Source organism: Chaetodon trifascialis, chromosome 14, assembly GCF_039877785.1.
Source record: "Chaetodon trifascialis isolate fChaTrf1 chromosome 14, fChaTrf1.hap1, whole genome shotgun sequence".
NCBI lineage: Eukaryota > Metazoa > Chordata > Actinopteri > Chaetodontiformes > Chaetodontidae > Chaetodon > Chaetodon trifascialis.
In genome coordinates, this window is record NC_092069.1 from 9,826,659 (window position 1) to 9,849,175 (window position 22,517).

A 22,517-nucleotide genomic window follows, 5' to 3' on the forward strand; every position below is an offset into this window, starting at 1 on the left:
TGCCAGGTGTGCTGCTGCACCTCTGCAGAGTCCAAGGGGCTCGTGGAAAGATTATTGAAATGACGATTTTATAAGAAAACAAATAAACACATAAAGTCAGCTGTAACACCTGAGCGCTTTGTGTTAGAGCTGAGAGTGTGTGAAAACTAGTGATGAGGATGGTCAATAAACAGCTAATAGCAAAGAAGAAACATTTAGATCAATGGATAAATGGGTGAAATAAGTCTTAGAAAAAGTTAAAATAGTTGATGTAATGGATAAATGGCTGAAGTAGACAGGTGAAAGGATTTACTGAAATAGCTGAAAGTAATGGATGAATGGTTAAAGGCTGTGGTTCAGGAGGTGGAGCGGGCATCCACCAATCAGTAAGTGGAAGGTCAGTCCCTGGCCGCTGCAATCTACATGCTGAAGGGCCTTAAGCCAAGACAATGAATCCCAAATTGCTCCCAATGCTGTGCCATCGGTGTGTGTGTGTGTGTGTGTGTGTGTGTGTGTGTGTGTGTGTGTGTGTGTGTTATCACGCACACAGTGATGAGCAGGTGGCACCCTTCATGGTAGCCTCTGTCACCAGCACCAGTGTATGAATGTGTGTGTGAATGGGTGAATGCTGGCTTGTGCTGTAAAGCGTACTGTGTGATCATTACAACTGGAAAAATGCAGATTTACCATAAAAAAAACACAGAAAAATAATGGATTACTGGATAAATGATTGAAACGTAATGAAACGCAACGAAATGAATAGTAATTGCACATGTCAATTTAAATCAATCACTTTAAATACACATCTCAAAACGGTATTATATAAACATCAAGGCTGACTAAATATTGTTCTCAGGAAAATCCCTCTTTTGTGTGTTGTTTTTGCAACAGTATTCCTCTTACAAACAGTCCAATAATGGTAAGTGCAGTGAAACGAGAGATACGGAGGAATCTGAAGCAGCAGCAGAGAAAGATGGGGGCAGGCTGAGCGGCAGGATACACACACCCCTGCGGCAGAAGTGTCGTGAAAAGATGATCTTCCATCCTCACCTCGCAACAGAGCTGTCAAGATGTTCAGACCCGTGATTTAACCTCCCCACTTCACACTGTTACAGCCTACCAACACGCGCACGCACACCACACACACACACACACACACACACACACACACACACACACACACACACACACTACAGTCTGTACTACAATGGCTTAGCTGCTTTCAAGCAATCTGGAGCAATGTCAGCCAAAACCTGCACACTATTAGAAATAATCCAGTAATTAGGATGCACATAGTGAGCACTAATACTGGATCAAAGTAACATTTTGCTTAAAGCACAGTAATGCCAGTGGATGACAGTACTGTGTAAGCACACACGGCATTATACTGGAACATAGAATATCCTCAGCAGTCATAATAAGTAGTAATCATGAGTTAGGAGGTGTATGTTTTGTCCCTGGCTTAGCTCCAGGTTGTATGGGACTCAGGTGGAAGGGTCTCCGTGCGCGCGTGCGTGTGTGTTTTATGCTACAAGTGAATATTGCAGGGACAATAGATATGACAGGGAGTGCAGGGAGGAGTGCGGAGGTGACTGCTCCGAGCATAATGTCAAAAAGATTAACAAGAATTGAGCGGCAAAGTGACACCTGAGAGACATTTGGCGAGTGCAGTAAGCTGTGGTGCTGCACTCCACTGCACAGCAGACAGGAGGGAAGCAAGAACAAGCAGGAATTCACACTTATATTAACACACACAGAGAGAGAGAGAGAGAGAGAGAGAGAGAGAGAGAGAGAGAGAGAGAGAGAGAGAGAGAGAGAGAGAGAGACGTGTTTCCATCATTTTTGGAGACATTGCATAGACATGCATTTCCTGCAAGGTTGTAACATAAAGGAATAAAGGAAGACGCACGATTTGTTTTCAACATTTCTTTTACTGAGCTTTACACTTGTCACAGAACATCACATAAAATTATCAGAGCAGACTCGCTCTTTTGTTGTTTTTAATTACAGACAATGCAGTTACATGTTCTTGTCTCAGAAACAAATATTGCTTTGTCGATATTCCTTTTTTTTTTTCATCTTTAAAAAAATACCACTGATAATTACCGGGTTTCATCATTTAGGATTTCGAGAAATGCAATGGAATAGGCTGGTACTCGTTAGTACTTGTACTTATCTGGATGTGTCGCTGATGCCAAAACAGTTTGGGGTTGCGAACTGTAATTGTGTACATCAGAGAAAAGAGTGGCAAGGCAGAAGTAATTCCACCTGACAAACCAGCTGAGACCATCCAATTGTTGCAAATGAAAGGAACGTCACAAAAAAAGATGACTGACTGATGGCATCTTTACTTTGGTTTGGGCTTTGGGACCCGAATCTTCAGAGGTGCCAAACGAGACACAGCAACAAACTAGAAACCACTGATCACGCCATGACAGATTGGCTCATAGACGTAGATCAGAAATGGTTTTGTGCTGTTTCTGCCCTTGACTGGTTTCTTTTAGATACATGATTTCACTCTATCGTCCTTGATTCTTGCTGGGACCTTCAGATGACACACAGATGTGGATCGATAGAGGCAGAATATAGAGGCTACTGGCTTTCTTGTCCAGAGTTAGATGAGAAGATATCAGTTTCATGCCTGTGCAGTACATATGAAGCTACAGCCTGCAGCCAGTTTGCTTTGCGTAGCGCAATGACTGGAAACAGCTAACCTGGCTAAGTCCACCTACCAACACCTTTAATTGACCAATTAATCCATACACACAGAAAGTGTGAAAATGATCGTGGTTTTACTATTTCTTGGTCAGGCACAGAAATTTCCTTGTTGCCAAGCAACCAGTGGAGACACAAGGAAAATAACACAGAGGTGTAAGGTGTAAATTTGTGGACTTTGGAGGTGCCGGTAAGCAGATTTTGCTAACTTTAGTGTCGATCTTCTCATGTAACGCTTAGCAAGAAAGCAAAAATATATATCCGAAAATGTCAAACCATTCCTTTCAAATAAAGCCAAATGAATAAACTGCAGCTTTTCTTTTTTCACACACCAAAAAACTGGAAATGACGTTTTATCCATCTGCCCTGTCCTCCTGTGTTTGCTGCACATGTCGATCTGTAATGAAGCTGGGGAAGCGGTGATTTAGACTGCTGCAGAGACTTCAACACTTTGCCGTTAGCGTCAAAGCGCAAGATCCTTTTAATGTTTTTAGATTCAAATATGTTTTGTCAAACCTCATGAATGGACAGACCAACCAAACCTTAAATTGAACTAATATAAATGAGGTTCTGAACACACATAGCTTCTCAAGGCTTTCACAATTGTCCTTAAAGTTGGCCTTACATTTGGGCATTATCAAGACAGGTAGAGCTAGAAAACATGCATTTTTTTTACGTAAAAACAAACAGACATTTTGGGTGTGGAAATTTACTTTGCTTTGAAATTTCATCATTTGAAAGAATCCCTGCATTTAACTACATGCCCGCGTCCTGTTTTCGTCAAACGCAGTCTCTTGGAATGCGAGATATCTACTTAGTAACAAGAACAATTACATGAACACACAATATACATGTATCTATAAAAACACTAAGGCACTTGAAATTGTGATTTAACATTTCCAATGTTTATGATTGTTGTCTCTTAAAATAATTTGAAGAATACACATCGTGCCGCCACTGTGGCACAGTCGCTCGCCATTGCCTGAGACAGCATTGAAATCAGCAGGCACACATAATTACGTGTAACCCATGTTGAATAAAAAGAACAGCTTAAAATCAAGTTTTAAAATGCTACATCGTATCTTGCGAACACACGCACACACATATATGCACAGAAGCACACACTCCCAAATCCACAACCCTTCATTTCATAGGTTTGTTTAGGGTCCTGAAAAGAGACCGTTGCACCAATGTAAAGCCCCACTTGAGACCTGTAGTTTTGTGCTGTGGGGCTTAAAAAAGGTCTTGCAGACAGTGCAATATTAAGATTCACATCGCTTTTGGGATTTAAGATCCCATCATATGTGACCTTATCCTTTCTAATTGTTTTTCCAGGGCCAACACTGGCCGAGAACTATCATCTTTTTTCATCTGGTCATAACACTAGCAATTGAGTTGAATGGAGTTTGTCTGTGTGCCACCCTGGAGTATATTAGACCATTAAAATAAAGCTGACTTGGCATTACAATAGTGTAGGTAGCTCACGCCTTCATCTGCTATGAGGAGAAATAATCTTCAACTGATGACAGTCGTCGTCATCATTACATTTTCATTCTAACAGAATTAGAACGTGGTAATTTCTATTGTCTATGAGCCCTGCAGTGCCAAGCACCGACCTTGTGGGGCTCACTTTCTGTGGCAACAGAGTCCCACTCACAAGGTCTCACAACCTGCTCCTCTTCCTCCTCCTCTTCCTCTTCCTCATCCTCCTCCTGCTCTCCCTCCTCCTCCTCCTCTGCTCTATCTCTCATGCAGCTGTCCTCCTCTGTCCTTGTGTGTGCATGACCCAGCAAGGTCTTAGTCCTGCTTTTCTGGCTTGACTTGTCCTTAACAACATCAAGGGAAGGCCCGGCTCGCCTTCTTTCATCATCTTCTTCCTCCTCCTCATCCTCCTCTTCCCTCTCTTCTTCTTCATTTTCCTCTTCCTCCTCAACATCTTCATCCTCGTCATCATGCTCCTCTATGGCCACTGTCAGCCCCAACTTGCTATGGCTAGCTAGCTGAAAGAAGGAGGAGGAGTGTGGTGTGGATGGGCAGGTGGAGAGTGCTGCATCATACATGGAGAAGGGGAGGTGGAGGTAGTGTCCTGCAGCGGCTGCCGCTGCGTAGATGCAGCAGCATGTCTGAGCACAGTCAGGGCGTACATCCCCCTGTCCTCCACGGACCATCCGGAAGCGCTTACGGAAGGGCGGTCCAGCTTGGGGTGCTAAGCAGATCCGAGTGGGTACCGTTCCATGGAGTGCCTGGTGGGCAGGGTTAGTGCTGGGTGGTGGGACGCAAGGGCCAGTGGTAAATGCTGGGTTGGGTGGGAAGCACCAGTCAGTGCTCTGGAGCAGGATCTCGGCACGCAGACGCCGGAGGAGGTTGTTAACAAGGACGGAGCGTCGGAGGAAGGCCTCAGGATCGTCGATGAACCGCATCTTCTCCAGGGAGAGGCGCAGCACATGTGCACGCTCCTCCAGAACGGGTGCAACCTGAAAGACAAGCCCCGTTAGATCTATGTAACCTGGTCAGTTCAGATTCAGATTCAGTTATTTTGCACTGCCAACATTACTGAATGAGATTTTGAAGCAACTTCACGTGTGAAAGTGAAGAGTTTTCATCTTTTTTTTTCTAAGTTATTAATCCAAATTGCAAACAAACCCTATAAAAGATTACTGTGCAGGTGAATAAATCCCTTCAAGTGCAAGCACAACTATGATGCTTCAGCATTAACATTAATCTACCACCTCTGGCAGCCCTATGCTCTAAAATTCCTCACTGAGACTGATTTGAGATTTTAATGAACAGTTCCTCACAATGCCTGCTTACAGCGAATACTGCAGTCATGTATGCTAACAATACAATTCAACAGACTCCAAAATTAAAGTCATGCACAAACTACACTGGTTAGTGATGATGGAGAATTATGATGATTCATAAGTGTCTGGAATCTCATCACTATCATATAGGGAATGTTGACAGTGATTTTGGACACAGCCAAAGTCTTTGCACTATGTTTCAAATGATTTCAAACTCCATGTTGGCAAATGATGTTGTACAATAATTTTAGTTAAAGAATGAATGCAGCCTTGATAAACGGCGCGAGTGTGTCAACACTTACAGTCTGGCAGTACGTCCTGAAACTAAAGGGAGGCTCATCGTCATCATCAACAAACTTCCTCTTGAAGTATGCAATCCTTGATACTGAGACATGATCAGGAACTCGCCTGCAGGGGGTTTCTGCAGAGGCAAAAAGAAACAGTATGATAAACCAACTATACTGTTGGACTATATGATGTTACCACATCTTGGACTGTCCTACTAAACTTGTATGTTTTCATAATCTAAACATACGAAAATGCTTTTTAGTTTGAGGCCACAGCCCAGTAAATTATATTTGGAAAGCTGTATAGCATGTGCCAGGGTCAAAAATGTGTATGACTGGGTTTATTTCATTGTCATCAGTGCTTATTCTGCTTTGATGCTAAAGGTATCTAAACATATTCTAATTACATACTGTGTGTGAAAATCACAGACAGTTATCAGAAGTGCTGTAAAAACAACATAAATAAAGATATGAGGTGTGAATCAACCTCAACAGCTGGAAGTTTGCACAGTGACTCATTTGAAACTGAAATGACCTTTTAACTGTGTTGGTCCATCATATAATTAAATGAACCTTTAAATTACACTGGAAATGAAACGAAAGCAAGAGCACTTACTGCTGGCCTGCTGCCACGTTAATTAGTTGACTGCTGTACACCATTAGGATCTGTGGCAGTAGCACTGCACGTTTAACTACACTCAAATCTTAAATTTGAGTCGATGGAGTACACCTTGGTTTCGACAGATGGGTCTAATTGTCAGGCCTTAAAACTAAGAATTTAGTAGTATGTGTCCATCAGATGTGGTGCAAAACCCCATGGTAAAACTTTTCAAGTGGCTTTGTGTACCAGATTAAATCAATCTTAAATAAATCAATGAATGAACAAACATCTGTGCTTGGTGTCTGCACCTTGTGTAAACTGCTCTTCAGAGCTGCATGGTGGGACGTTGTTTGACAGGCAGGTCTTAGTGCAGCGCTCCGATTCCCATATGGGCTGGTATGTGGAGAGTGGAGGGTCTCCCTCTGGGTCCAGGAAAGGATTCATGGACAAAACTAGGGTCATCTCTCTCTCCGATTCAGGTCTGGAAGAAGCAGAATGGAAAGCAGTGCGATGAACAACCAAGTCAAACCCTTAATAAGTTGTAATGCTAAAAATAAAAATATTCAAGAGGCCACTTTCAAATGTGGATAAATGAAAAGTGAAAAAAAATGACAAACTGGGGTGAAATGAGTTTAGTCAATGAATATTCTGTTAAATAATTCTAATCATATTATCTCAATACCAGTTAGCAAACTATTTCTGCACATTAGCACGTTATCTCCGTGAATCTGATGAGTATTCCGCATATGCTTTCCTAATGATGTGGTAAATGTTAACAAGATGCTTATCTATGACACTGGCAAATACGTATGTGTTGTGTGGAGGAGTCACCAGCTTCTGTGCAAGCTGCATGACAAATCTGAACGACAATAATGGTGAGCGCTAAGAAATTGGCAGATGGCTGGCGACTCTGTGATGTGCACGGTACTGAAACAAGTGGGACACAGATGGAGATATGACACCCACTCACACCATGAATTCCCTATTGATTAGCTGGTAGGAGAGTTAGCGAGATGTTTGACACCAATTTGTTCGGTGAAATGGATGCAGCACATTGAATTGCACTGGGAAGCTGTGTCAACAGCATGATAATCTAGAAAGCAAAGAGATGTACACAGTGTCAGTGGGTCCAGAGCACAAGGAAAACAACTCTACAAAAGGTATCAAACAGGCAAGGTGTGTCTTTGATTTTAATTCATGTAGATTTTTGCATTTTGAGTTCTATGTAGCTGTATCCCCTTATGTTGAATTAAAGTGATGCGGATATGAAGAAACATGAGGCGGGCACATTGCTTGGCAGCCAGTAGTAGCAGCCCACCAAATGAGCTTTTTTCAATCTAAAACAGAGCCCTACTGTGACAGCACCGACGGGCCTGAGAGTCTGTCTGTGATTCTCTGAGTCTGAGGAGAGCAACTGCATCGTCCTTTTGATCACAGTGAACGGCTGTCATTTGGTTCGCTGTTGATTCCTCCCCTTCATGCACAATGCAAAGCCAGCTGTTTCGGACCTCCTTCTCACCACCTTTCCTCCTCAAAGCTTCTCCTGCCCCTCCTCTTTCTGCCCACATGAACAGATACCATCGCCCACAACCCATCTTGACAGACCAAACTGAGCTGACACCATCTCAGCCTCACCCCTGTTGGGTGGCTGATTAAAATGTCCGCTTCAATAAGCTCCCTGCTTTGCCTGGAAGAACAGTTTTATTTCTGTGTGCTGCTTTTCTCGTGTTTACTTTTAACTGACTAATCAGACGCACCTAAAGCCTGTGAAACATCACCTTAGGCAGTGCTGCTCTTACCAGACAAATCTAGCCAGCCCCAGGGAGTAATGGACGACATAGAGCAGCATTACATTTTTTATTTTTAAGGGTACAGTGGGCGTGATGTAATATTAACACTCAACTGCAACAGTTGAGTACAATCATGCAGTACAATCAAAGATTTAGCATAGTGGTGGTGCCTCTGAGACGGTGTGTCTTTCGATTTAGATGGGTTGAAACAGACCAGACTGGTTGGCCTTGCTGCATTTGAGGTGGTAGATGAGTGTCGTGGAAATGTCAGAAACAGTTGTGTGTGTTGGGATAGATGGCAGTTGACGGTAGAAGCGAACTCTGAGCTGCATAGAATGCCAAAGAATGCCAGAAGGAACAAAATTAGGTCACCACTGGGTCACCATCCACAAGGATGCTTACTTTGATGCACAGGAACATTACCTGATCAGCACTCTGGTGGAGTTTGAGGTTCAAGTATGTTGCTGGCTAAATTTATTTCTCAAAAGGACGAAAAATATTTTTGGGGGTCATGAAGTTGTATATACATGCGGGTCATTGGATGGCTTAAAATGAAACAAGACTAAAAGTCTACATCTATGTTAGTGGCACAGCTGTGCTTTGACCTAATTGCTAATGTCAGCATGCTAACATGCACACAATGACAAGGCTGACATGCTGTTGTTTAGAAGGTAACGTTTACCATGACCACAGTCGTAGTCAGCTTGTCATGAACGTGTCTACCAAATGTCACGGAAACTCTGCCACTGGTTGTAGAGACATTTTAAAATGACAGATGTCAACCTCGTGGCGGTGCTTGATGTCAGGGGATCACTAAAGTTAGTGGGGTTCGTCCTCAGGGGAACATCAGTTTTACGCAGAATTTCTTGGCAATTCATGCGTAACTTTTTGAGATATTTCAGTCTGGATCAAAGTGGTCAACTAACCATCCGACAGAGGACAGAGTAAAACTAAGTTGAATGAATATGATTCATGCTGGGAAATTAGAGAGTTTGCTGATGCGCATATCCTGACATTTATTTTAGTGACTTTTTTCAGCTTCTGAGAGCCAGCCACAGAGCCACATGGCTTGCTCCTCAGTTTTGGGGGGAAAAAAAGAAGACAAGTTCCTGTACAGTTTACTTCCACGACCCACAGGAACATTCTGATGTTAATGTATATGGAAGGACTGGAGGGAAAATCCAGCTGAAAAACATGAGGTTTTCTTCTCTTTGACCACTGGAGCCTGCAACTCCGCCATTCCAGTTTTGGTCACAATCCATCGTGTTACATTATGGATTATTCACATTTGCTAACGTGTTGTCACCGTGCTTGTGTGAACTAGATTCCACTGCTGAGGCCTCCCCCACCAAGGACCACCAACTAGGGCCAATTATGTCACTGTTATTGAGCACTAGTGCCATGGTTAATTAGCAGCTTTGGCCCTTCTCATTTCCCCCCTGAGCTGCTTTTTTACCCTCAGCTATTTTCCTCTCCATCACCTCCCCTCACTGCTGTTGTTGCTACGTTTGCTCGGGCACAAAGAAACAAGCATGCCATCACTCCCTCTGCCCTCTGTAGGGACCTCCATCTCAACATCCTCCCCTCCTCCCTCTTTCATCCCCCAGTCTCAATCTCTCTCCCCCCTCTCTCTTTCTTGCTGACATCCTTTCAACAGCGGTCACAGTTGACAGCTCTCTGAACCGGGGAGCGGGGGGGGTGAAAAAAAAAAAAAACAGAATACCCACCGAGCAGCTTCCCTACATGTACAGCAATACTTCTTTTTCTTCAAAGAAAAGAAGGGGAGGAGGAGGAGGAGGAGGAGGAGGGGGAGACAGTGTGAACAAGTGTGTGTGCGTCTGTGAGGGAGGAAGGGAGAAATGGAGGGTTGAGAAATAAAAACAAGGAACGAGGAGAGAAAAATCTCCTGGGGGGATATCATACCTCTCTTTCTCCTTCTCTCTGTTTCTGTCTGCATCTCGCAGGAATGTGAGAGTGATTGAGAGCGAGTGCAGGCTGCGCATGTGATTGTGTTTAACAGAGTGTGTATTTGAGGAAAAAAAAAGAAGAAGAAACCTGTGAGTGTGCACAAGTGTATGCGAGTGTGTGAGTGTGTGTGTGTGTGTGTGTGTGTGTGTGAGACACTGCTTCACCTCTGTTCAGTCTCCTCCGGCTTCATCCCTCTTATCTTCCCTCTCTCACAGCTTCTCTACCTCTGTCTGACTCTCCATCTCGCCTTCTTTTTCATTACACCCTTTGATGATGAGAAGCTAATTGCAGTGCCGGGGCACGAGACAAACCGTGGGAGGGAGACAGAGAGTGATGGAGAATGGGGAGAGTTGGAGGCAGAGATAGAGGGAGGGCTGAGGGATGGATGGAATGAGTCAGGGAAGGAAAGATAAGTGCCTTAGGAGCCTTGTCATGAGTGGAGACAGATCGCCCGCAGGGATGATTTCTGCTGCTGTGATTGACTCCCTCCCTCCAGTGCTGAGATAGACAGCCTGTGCACACACTCAGACATGCACAGCTTGTACTGTCCTGAAATATTTTGGAAGGAAAGTCAACTAAGGCCAGCCGAGGTGCCACCACACGACTAATGTCAGATTCTGGGTTTTGACATGCGTACTGTGCTATACAGTGTAGGTGTTCATCTTTCTCAAACAAGCCTATTTTGGGCATTCACAGTTTAACAATAACCGCCATCGTAGAATCCTGGTTTCGCCTGAGTAGTGACATCAGCTTTCTATTGCCCAAAAGAGTATCACCCATCATGACTCCATCTTCTTTCCAGAGGGAGTCTAAAGAAACAGGTGTGCAGCTGAGAGCTCTTTGGATAAAAGCTGATCTCTGGGAGGTGTGAGGTGCAAGAAGAAGCTCTGAGCAGCAACAATGGAGACAAACTTAAAAGCATCTTAAAGAACCCCATGTTAGTTTCCCTCAGCTAAATTGAGAGTGGCAGATGCCTAAATCCTGTATTACCCACATGAAAATCACGTGTCAGCTTGTGCCTGTTAACTTAAACCTCAGTTTGCTAGCGTGCCATCAAGTGCATACTTAAGACCCCTTTTATAATATTCATATCTTAAAACAAGCCAGCTGGAAAGTCAGCGGTGGACTTAACTTGCTAGCTACAGTTTGTGAGGTCTGCCAGCGACACTTACCATTTCAGAAAATCTAGGCCGCTACCTAGAAACAAGATGTTTTCTACTGTCTAATTATGTATCAGGAACCTTTCAAATATTACTGAGAATTTCGTTAAATATAAAGGAACTCAATTCCATGTCCATCTATCATTAGTACACAGCATAAGTCTTCATAAGTCTTCATACGGATCTCTTATACTTGTTTTTTTTTTTATTCCAACCTGGATCCATACTGATATTTTACAGAGGAAATATCATCTTTGCTGGTCAAACTAAAGCTAGCAACTATGCAAATGTGACACTGTTTCTTCTTGTTGCTTATTGGCTGATGTATGTATTGATACTAATATATCTGCAATTGGCTAATACTAGCCCATAACTTGGCCTGCTTGAACTTTTGGTTTTTTGGTGCTTAAATATGTGTCATTTGCATAAATAAATGTGACTATGTGCTTTACCGTTCAGCTTTTTCAAGCCATTTTCATTCCCGCCAGCACCTACGACTTCACGATATCAACAGTTTTTATGATGAAAGTGGCGCCATCTCTGGTCACAGGCATTTAAGATGGGTAAAATATGACCACTTGCTAACTGCCACCTATGTCAAAAATCAATCTGAAAAACACACCGCTTACTTTCCCTCACCCTAGATTAAAGAAAAAAAACCTTTAAAGAAAACCTGACATTTAAGCCAAAACTGGGGGGAGATTTCATTTGTTCAATGATTCTGGAGGAGTATGAATCATGTCTCTAATAAACTTTGAGTTCTCTCTTTTCCCCGCGACCTCAAAAATGCTAATCGATCCAGCATGTGTTTGACAGAGTGCATGCTGCATCACTCTATGTGTGTGTGTGTGTGTGTGTTTACTCCCTGTTCTTTTGGCCAGGTTTTTACTAAGTGTTTCCGAGCCTTAGGGGAACAGATAGCAGTGAAAAGAGTTCATGTCTGTGGTTTTCACATCAAAATAGATCCCAGACCGCCTCAGAGGGTCTTCACAGCACACACAAGCATGCAATGTGTCATGGCTTAACTGCGCAGAATCAACCTGATAAATTGTGAAAGAGGGAATTCTGCAGTGGTTACGAGCGAGTTGGTGAGACTACCACAAATAAGACGAGTACACACCCAGTGTATCAGGGACGCAAATTAAATAAAGATAAACAATATGCATAGCCACAATGAATATGCATTTATGTGTACAGAGAGAGAAGCTTGAAAAAAAAAAACTGCTGTTGAAGCAACATAGAGCTGCACGGTTAGAAAAAACGTTTTCTCTTTTATGCTGCAGTAAAATTAGCAGCAGCTTGTAAGAATATGTCGTCGTCATCTGGTTTAAACCAGAATGTTTCCAAATGACTGGGCTGCAATTTCCTCACTTGCGTTGTGCCAATCCATTATTTTCCACTTTGACCACTTTACCTAAAACAGACAACTTAACACGTCTCGGTCTGATTCTCCATCTTAAAAATTGTTTTGCTTAACAAAACCTGGGATATTCCAAGATTATTACTGAGTGTGTAAAGGAAGTGGATGAACACTTGACCACTGTTCAGTGTGACAAATTACACGATGAATAGTAGACATACTGTAAAAAAATATCTACAGCAGGATTAACTGTACTATTATATGTGACTAAACGGGAAAATAATAAAACAAATACTGTATTTTCTAACAGAGAGAAGGAAAATAAAAATAACAATAGCTCTCAATGTTGGCACGCAACTCACTTAAAGGAACACTAACTTACACCATCTTTGGACACAGATGTTTTTTTTTCAGCTCATCTAAGTTGTGTAATGTAAGTGCATCCACTTTGACCTGACGACAATGTGAAGACAGTTTAACGGTATTAATGCACAATGTGTCATGCCGTGCCTTACAGCTCATTTCACTGGTGCGACAGTCAACATGAAATGGCCAATGGAAGGTGCAGCCTGGCAGAGTAGTCAACTGAAATTTATTCTATATGTATAAAGCAGCGGGGAGGGCGTTGGCAGTAACCGTGTGCCTCTGAGCAAACTGAGAAAACCTTTTTCAGAAGTCACTCTTGACAATGTCAGCTCTTGTCAGTGTCAGCCCTTGTGTATGTTAGTACTTACCCATGTACAGATACAGGTCTGTGTGTGTGTGTGTGTGTGTGTGTGTGTGTGTGTGTGTGTGTGTGTGTGTGTGTGTGTGTGTGTGTGTGTGTGTGTGTGTGTGTGTGTGTGTGTGTGTGTGTGTGTGTGTACAGTGACAGTTTGTGTGGTGGACCAAATCTAAGCAATACATCTCCACAGTGAGAGGATCAGTGGGCGTAGTCCTGAAAGAGCTGCCTGTGGTTGCCTTGACAGGAGCTTCAACAGCAAGCTTCCTCGGCGCTCTGTGATCTCACGGCAGGAACTTTGAATCTCGCTGGAAGAGGGAAAACTTGAGTGCCGGCACTGCCTTCCCTGCTCCCCTGCATTTCTTTTTGAGCTTGATGCCTGCTGCCTCTGCTCACACAGACGCTGAATGATGATGTGATTTGACAGGGAAAGGGCCACTGAAATCTGTCACATGTGGAGTACCTGTTGTATCTTCCTAGTGCTAGCTGGTCAAAGTGACACACACTTTGATGCTTAGTCTTATAAATCCTCCTTTGTTTCTCGCATTACATGCACCCTCAGTGTTCCACTCAGAAAGAGAAAATAACTGAACCTTGGTATCATCATGCAAGATTCCACTTAAAATCCAACAAATTTTAATTTAGAAACCTGCAGTTTAGTTAATTTTTCCATTGTAAAGTGTCCTTCTCAGTTCATCGTGGTCACAGTGCTTTAATAACCAAATTCAAGTGATCCTTAACAAAGGATTTTATAGTATCTGTTTATGTAAAAACATGAATGGATTCGTTATTGTGACATTGTTATTGTTGAGATTTTTTTTAGAAGGCTTAAATATCAGTAGTCGGGCTCTAATCACAAGAGTGCAACTGCTACCTACCAGTAATTTTGCACTTCATTAAGTGCCCTGTTCAAGTTTAACAAGCAGAAAACTACAAATCCCTTTTCCCTCTATGTGTAGCGTTTCAAAATAGTCAGACATTTATCAATATCGTTCCCTCTTTTCATTCCAATAATCAGTTTTTTGTTACATTACAGGGCTTTTAAAAGATAAAATACAGTTCAATTTAACTAAAAGGTAAGGGCATCTATCACCTGCAGGCCATATCCTTAGCACATTCACCAGACACAAAACTGCAGGTAATTGGCAATCAGAGAGCTGGCTAATGACAAATAAATTGATGACAAAACATCATCTGATGTTGATCATTGTACTGTAACTGAGAACTAAGCCAAGACACAGCCCACTTCTTCTCAATATGAATAAGCTGCGTCGCATCGATATGCCTGTTGGCGCGTGGGTGGAGAGTGTGCAAGTGCTGGCATAAGAGGGTGAAGCACACAGCAAGAGAGAACAGATAGGGAATGGATAATAGGTGTCATGACATGAAGCTCTCCTTCTGAGTAGCAACAGCAAAGAACTGTACGCCATGAATCAAAAGTGAGGCGCTCACATAGAAAGCAATTAGCCCCCTGCTAGTAGAGTGGACCACAGTCACTCAGGAACACTAAGAACAAAAACACAAAATCTCAGAAAAATCTTCCACAAACATGCTGATGCACTGACAACCATTAATATCAACAACAGGATCAGTGTCTACACGTAGGTCTCCTCCTTTACATATTCATGACATTAGATCCTTATACAGAGGAGGAATCTGTGCAGGATTAGAGACTCTAAAAAGCTTGTGCAGTGCTTCTTTTGTGTGCCATAAGTAAGACTCGTAAACCCTCATTTAGATTACGGTTATGCAGCCTGGCTTCTTCAGAGTGAGAGGGGCTAAACCAGCTGCACGTCTGGGGCTGATTAGCAAATGCAACACCTTGTGCACATGTTAATGTTACATCCAGTTATGTTGGAAGACAACAATGCAGACTTTTACACATGATGGCCATGCATGTTTGCAAAACACGTTTCAGGATGGGTGATATCTTGGGACAACCTTCTGTGTTTTATGTTATTTCTTTATTTTCTATATTGTAGATTAACACTGAAGACAACTAAACTATGAAATAACAGGTGGAATTGTGTATTAATACAAAAAACTGCAAACAAAGCAAAGCAGGTTTTACATTTCTGATTGGTCAAAGTAGCCACCTTTGGCATTCTGTCAGCCAGCTTCATGAGGTCATCGCCTGCACACTTGTCAGTGAACAGGTGTGCCATGTGGAATTTCTCTTCTTCTTAATGCATCTGAGACCATCAGCTGTGTTGAGCAGAAGTTGTGCTGGTACACAGTGAATAGCCCAATTAAACTACTGCAGTAATGCATATTATGGAAGGAACTGCTCAACTAAGTAAAGACAGTCTATCACTTCTTTAAGACATGACAGTCAATCTGCAAAATTTCAAGAACTTTAAAAGTATCTTGACGTCAGTTGCTAAAGCCAATAAATGCTATGATGAAACTGTGGCTACAGTAACATGGAAGCAGTTAAGCATGTCATCACCATTCAACAAATATTTTCCTTGCGATAACGGTAAGTTCTTTGTTGTTGGCTGGAAGAGCCAACACAAAAATCTTCATCTACTCCCATCATCTGAAGAGGTGAAGTCCTCACAACACCAACCTGAAAGCTTTTACATTATATGTGAGCGCCAACACAAAGCAGGATTCACCTCAAAACTGAAGCTCAAGGATGGTTGAAGACCAAGTTTTGTCTTTTTTCTGTTGCTTTACTGTTTATCTTGGTGGTCAGCCTGTTGAATTTGGCGTTAGCATGTTGTGTGGCTAATGTGGCGTGTATCATCTATTGTAGACCCACACACACACACACACACACACACACACACACACATATATATATTTTTTTTTTTTGGGGGGGGGGGCTTCTGGCAAATAAATGCTGCTGGGATGTCCACAATCACATTACCTTTAATAATTAACCTACATTACAAAGCAGGTTATTCCGTCCATGCGGATGTAGGCCTATACCTCTTTTCCATTCTGATTTGGAGTCAATAGACGCATCCATTTGTCCAGTCATTTTGTCTGTCTTTGGATATGTTCCCTTACATTGTTAACAGAGTGAAAAGAGGTAGAATCATGTCATAAGTTGATGTCTTTTGTTCTTCAACGGGACAAACACCCAAAAAACACCTCCAGGCTCCACATTTTGACCATGAAGGAGAGCGATGGAGCATCGTATCATGTGACCTGGCCTCCACAATCACCTGACCTAAACCCTGTTCAGATGGTGTTGGACGAGTTGAAAAGCAGTCAACAAGTGTTCAGCATATATGGGAACTCCTTCAAGACTGTGTTCTTTCATAGTTTTGATGTCTTCAGTATTAATCTACGGTGTAGAAAATAATAAATAAAGAAAGAAAAGAAAAGTAAAGCGTAGGTGGTGTTGCGACACTTGTGGATGAGTCAGTCCCAAATGGAGCTTGGCCACTTACAAGTTGGACATGATGGAACACTTGAGGACTCAGGATTTACAAGAACTATAAATTTCACATTTCATTTTGTATTTTTATTGATTATTATTTAGTTGTTTTTTTTTCTGGAGCTCACGCAATTATTTTAATTGCAAAATTCAAATAATACATTTTAATTCTTAGAATAATTTATTATTCAGTTAGACTTGCCTTTTTTCTCCTAACTGCATACATTGGTATGTATGCATGCAGGTGTGTACTGAGTATTAGGTGGTACTTATTATTACGCATATTGTGTCTTATCTATATGATGTCATGCTGATGGCATTTACTCCTTATCGATACAGACACGATTTAGTTTGGGCATACTCGTGGTGAATCTGAATAAATAATGTAATGATAATGTAAATAATGCCATTACATTCAGGCAAAAATAACTACATATGTGCCTAGATTTAGGATTTCTTTATCTAAATTAAGGCTTTTCCAGATTTTTCAAGGATCCTCTGATGATGGACCAAAATAACTCTTCCGCCCTTTCACTCATGCTGTGCTATGTTGGTATTTTCCTTCTTTTTTCGTTGGTTGCATCTTAGATTGTGTTTGTGCCAGCTTGCAGCCTGTCAGGACTGATCAGAGCAGCTTGCAGTTGGTGGAGGGCCGTCTTGGCCGCGGTGGCGTGACTAAGCTGGGTTCAGGGCCCTCGGGGTTTCGTCCCTGCGCTCTTCTTGCTGAGTGGTGACACATGTGTTGTGACAGGGCCGCCGTACAGCGCTGCATTATGGGGACGGCTTGTTGTGGCTGTGAGGGTTAATGGGCCAGGGGTCGGCGAGTACGTCACTGCCACACTCCCAGAGGTGGATGCAGCACATTAAATACGGAGAACGGCATCGGTATGTGTTTATCACATTACAGTGTGATGCCAATCGCTTTTACATTCCAGAACAGATGTTGAATGGATTTTCAAGCGATGCTTTTTATTTTCCAGTATGAGACTGAAGGTCGTTTTCGAAGCAAAGGGCCCGAAACCCACCACAGATGTGTCACTTATGATAATGATTCTGTCTCATCTAAACGAATGTTCCTCTGCAGGTCTGAATTCATTCAGACACTTGGAGCAAAGTAATGAAAGGAATCTTTGAGAATTTTGAAAAAAAAACAAAAAAACAAAAACAACTACAGGATATTTCGGCTCTATGGTTGCAATTGCAGTTTTTTTTTTTCGGTGAAGGTGAAGTCATAAGGTCTCAGCTATAAATAAACGCCAGTGTCACACCTTCCTCTATTTTTGCACAAACATATGTGTGTTCTCCTCTCCTCCCAAGTTGTCCACCTTAGTTGTGTGTCTTTCTGGAACACAAAGGCGCATTCATGATGGGGAAGCAGTGCCTGAGGGGAAAAAAGAAGTCTGGGGCTACACCCTGCTGTCCTCACACACACACACACACACACACACACACACACACACACACACACACACACACACACACACACACACACACACTAAAGCAGCTCAACTTGCCTTGGCTGAGACCTTTTGCACAAAACGGAGCGGAGAAAGAGAAGGACAAAGGGAACAAGATGTGAGGCCAGCCTGTTTCTCGCCAACTATTATCACCCATGATGTTCCACTGGCATTTCTGTCTTTCAGCGCAAACCTCAACTTTGCTTTGCACTGTAACACACCACATTATCTACTGCACCTGCCTTTTCGGCAAATTACAAACCATTATGCTTTGTGTATGAACAACACACCTCAAGTGCTCTTAATTTCAAGCTTGGCACCATGTCTGCTGAAAGGCAGCCTTTAAAAATGTATTGCCTCTCCTTCAGCGTATGCCACACGTCTGCGAAGAACCATGTTTTGAAATGCTGCTCCAGATGTGAGTCTCTGCGCCCCGCTGAGGGAGATGAATGGCTAGGGGGGCTGCAGGCTACCTACAGGTTCACATCCTTAATGAGCTGAAGAGTCTGCTGTGAGCAAGATATGATTGATAGCGCCGCAACAGAACTGGAAGAGGGGAATCGCAGCGAGGGCTTTTGATATAGGCGACAGGGTGGAGGGCTTTGGCAGGCGGCAAAGAGAAGGAATCTGGCATCGGACTTGCCTGAGCTGGATGCCAGCAACCCGTCCACCATGCTGCAAAGCCAGAGCGCTTCCTCTTGTTAGAGCCCTACTTCTCTGGTCTGTTTAATCTGAGCTGGATGTTCCTCCCTGTTGCGTGCCTCACTATATTCCACATAACACACTTTTCCCTCCAAGGGAAACAAATAGCAAAGGTGGAATTTCTGGCAAGTGACTCCGGATGTTGTTGGCAGCGAGTGGAGGTGAAGCGCATCCAACCCTATTACCAACCCACTGTGCTCCAAGCCTTTCTTTCACCAAAACGGCAGATAAAGAAAGAAACAGTCAGAGGGGAGATGGTGTATGTTTATTGCCTGTGCTCCATAGGACATGCTATGTTTTAATTTCTCTTAATCCTCTCTGGGGCCAACATGGTGTTAATGGTCCACTGTGAGCGAGTCTAAGACAGCACAGACATGACATCAAGGAAAGAATTACTACAGAAGCTCAGCTAAATCATCTAAACCCTCGTCCTTTCAGACGGCAGCAGTAACACAGGCAACCGCCACTTCAGGATTTGCAGCCAAGAGCCGTCCCCACAAAATAATGAAGTGAGGCTGGATGGATGCCAGGAGGGTGGCTGGTTATGTCAGCCTGCATAATGTGTACGACCAGGATCTCTGTCATGTCATACGAGTGAGATATTGACTGCCCTGACAGTCATTAATCCTGCAGTATCAGATCTAATCGTTCTGCTACATGTTTGTCCAATGATGTAGTCAGTTCAGTGAAGGTTACGTAAATTAACCATTGTGCTTTGGCTATTTAGCAAAATCAACAGAATTACCTTAAACAACATTTTAGGTAGCTGAGCTGGTTGTGCTTTTCTTTTTATTGGCATTGTTGACATTGTTATTAACAATGATTTTGTTGAGCTTTTAAATAACCTTAATGTTACAATAGGCTAAGTTATTGTTTGGGCAACCTCTGATTGAATGCCAATACTAAGTACTGGCATCAACACTTAAAATTTTATTTGGATCCAAATACTGTAAGGTTTTATTTGACAAAGGAGACATAAATTTGAAGCCGTATTTTCAAAAAACAGAGGAAAAAAAGGCGCGTGCAGAAAAACTTATAGTGGACAAAATTTAATTACATACTTTTACTTTTCAGCACTAAATGTGAATGTGATCCATTGTGACACAGCTGAGAGAAGGTTAGCTTACCTGTCTTGAATTGTTTTGACCTGGTCCTCGGCTCCACACTTGCTTTGTGATAAACACTGAAATCCAAGGTGCGTTGATGAAAAATGAAAAAGTCCTACTGAATAAATACTACCGTGTCCTCGGCTGGCAGCGCGTCGTTCTAATTTTAGCCTACTAGCAGACACGCGAACCACACTGGCGGTTTAAATACCACTTATGTAATTACTAGTTAATTAGCTACTTGTCTAAATACGAATCATTAAGCGCGCGCGTTTCTCTCACTATACACGCCGCGCGAAGCATCCCCGCGCGCTTTCCTCAGAGGCAAACGCAGACAGATGTTATGTCGCTGTTCTTCGGTGGAATAAAAAGGTGCTCTTGGGGTCTTTCGGTTGTGTGGTAGTCCATTCAGGGTGGTTTCCAATGCAGAGTGTCCCGGGCAGCTCGCGTCGTTCCGGCTGGCTTGACAGTTCACATGAATGTGTGGCGGAGAAAACAACACCAGCGTCGCAGCTCCATCCCCTCCAGTCAACTGCTGCCGAGGAGTTCAGGTACGCCTGGGAATTTTTTCCACTGTCGTTTTCAACTTGTAAGCGAAAAGTAAAGGCCATCGAGATTTTGTTCACGGCTGAAGTATAATTTTCATTATTGACTAATCGTTTTTTTTTTTTTTTTTAAAGACTGGGTCAAAGGCACCCACCATTACTTCCAGAGTTTGCTTTATATCTAAAAAAATATACAAAAATAAAATAAAATTATATTTAATTTAGTACAATTTACGACCAAGAGAAGCAGCAAATCTCATATTCAAAAAGGGATTTATAGGCATTTTTGTTTAAAAAATATTGATTGATCAGATTTGATCACAATTAAAGCTGCAACTAACATTTAATTAGGCATATTTTAAATTATGGCTTAATATGCCAACTATTTTCATGACTGATCTATTGGTGATCAATAGTTTGGTCTGTAAAAAAAAAACAAAAACAAAACAGGAATGTCTTGCTTTGTCCAACCATCAGCCCCAAACCCAAAATATACTAGATTTACAGTAATCTCTCACATTTCAGAAAATGATACTGGGTGGAAATGGTTTTCAAAGATTAACCAATTAACAAAATAGTTTGTTTAATTGTCAGTGAATCAACAAATCAATAATACTGTTTGTTGCTCTGATCAACTGATTTTTTTGCATGTCAACCAATCCCTTGACTTACCATTTCATTAATATGACTTATTTCTCATATCTATAAGCTCACTTACGTTACCACAGCCCTACATCACCAGCAGTACTTTTTCGTTATTCTCTAAAAAGATCGCAGTAATACCTATTTTTCTGTGCACTGAATTCCTAATTGCTATATTTCCGACAGCACGTGAAGGCAATCTAACACTTTTTTTTAGACGGGTTGTGTGTTGGAGATCTGCTCTGCAGGGATGTGACCGACAAAGAGAGGGGAGGGTGCAAGTCCCTCTCATCTGTCATGCATTTCCCCTTTGATTCTGCAGCAGCCACTGAATCTTATTTTCCAGCATTTCTCCCCCTGAGCGCTTTGTTCTGTGTTCAGCGGTGGAATGTGCTGGAAAACACAGTTAATTGCAAAAACCTTATTTCTCTGATCTTGTTTTCTCTCGCTTTACCTTCTACCCCCCCCCCCCCCCCCCCAAAAAAAAAACCTAAACTAAAACGACCTAAGAAAGCTCCAGGTTTGTGGCAAGATCACACAAAGCAGGGGTGTCAATTCAGTGAGACCGACATCACAGCAGAGTCTCTGCAGAGTGGAACAAAAAGCCATGGCGTAAAAGTTATTATCTGTGTGTGTGTGATAAAATGCAGCTCACAAAACGATCAGCTAAGAGAAAACAAGTAAGAAAGTGATCTCTAATAAGCCTTCTCTTCTTTCTTTTCTTGAAGAAAACAAAGAAAAAGACTAAATGTGAACTCAAATAAGGAAGGTGTTAAAGGCTAATGAGTATACATCTTTTTGTGTTCTCCATGTCTATTTCCCCCAGTGTCGCACAATTCCACAAAACCATCCACTCTAAAACATACTTGTTGGCCTTGAATATTTCCTTGCTTTCAACACATCAGTAGCTGTATCTCCCCACGGGGCATAAAATGTTTGTTTTCAAATGGGCCTACACTGTGCAAGTCAACCACTCCCCATTAGAGCTGCAATCAATCTGCTTTCCATGACAAACTGTTGCAATCACATGAATTCACATGAATTCTTGGAGTTTGGAATTTAACAAAGAAAAATTCTAAGTGTATAATTTTTGAGTTTCAAATTTGCCAAACCCTGCCAAATAAACCCTAAAATGCAATTTTTGCTCCACCTGTTGGTTGTTTCGTGGTGATGCGCAGGAAGCTAGAGTCTGTGGACTTAAATAACTGCATTGGGGCAGAGCTGCATGACTGAAAACTGAAACTGAACTGAAAGGGCTGTGCAGAATACAAATTAGTCTGTTCATATCAACACTA

The 22,517-nt window shown here is 42.3% G+C and overlaps 1 protein-coding gene across 1 annotated transcript; it reads right to left on the reverse strand.

The window, feature by feature from the left end:
• Positions 1–1,898: 1,898 nt before the first annotated feature.
• sertad4 (SERTA domain containing 4) lies at positions 1,899–20,590 on the reverse strand. Its single transcript, XM_070979823.1, has 4 exons — positions 20,057–20,590; positions 6,692–6,864; positions 5,798–5,916; positions 1,899–5,168 (listed from the first exon to the last, which is right to left on the reverse strand). The coding sequence occupies exons 2-4, from the start codon at positions 6,843–6,845 to the stop codon at positions 4,275–4,277; spliced, it is 1,167 nt and encodes a 388-aa protein (XP_070835924.1). The 5' UTR covers positions 6,846–6,864; positions 20,057–20,590; the 3' UTR covers positions 1,899–4,274.
• Positions 20,591–22,517: the final 1,927 nt, after the last annotated feature.

Bases quoted from the DNA above. Each gene is read 5' to 3' on its own strand.
- sertad4 (XM_070979823.1), bottom strand. From the start codon at position 6,845: ATGACCCTAGTTTTGTCCATGAATCCTTTCCTGGACCCAGAGGGAGAC. The intron at 5,917-6,691 runs GTGCAGACACCA...TTGCCTCTGCAG, and splicing joins TGAAGAGCAGTTTACACAAG to AAACCCCCTGCAGGCGAGTT. The intron at 5,169-5,797 runs GTAAGTGTTGAC...CTTGTCTTTCAG, and splicing joins TCAGGACGTACTGCCAGACT to GTTGCACCCGTTCTGGAGGA.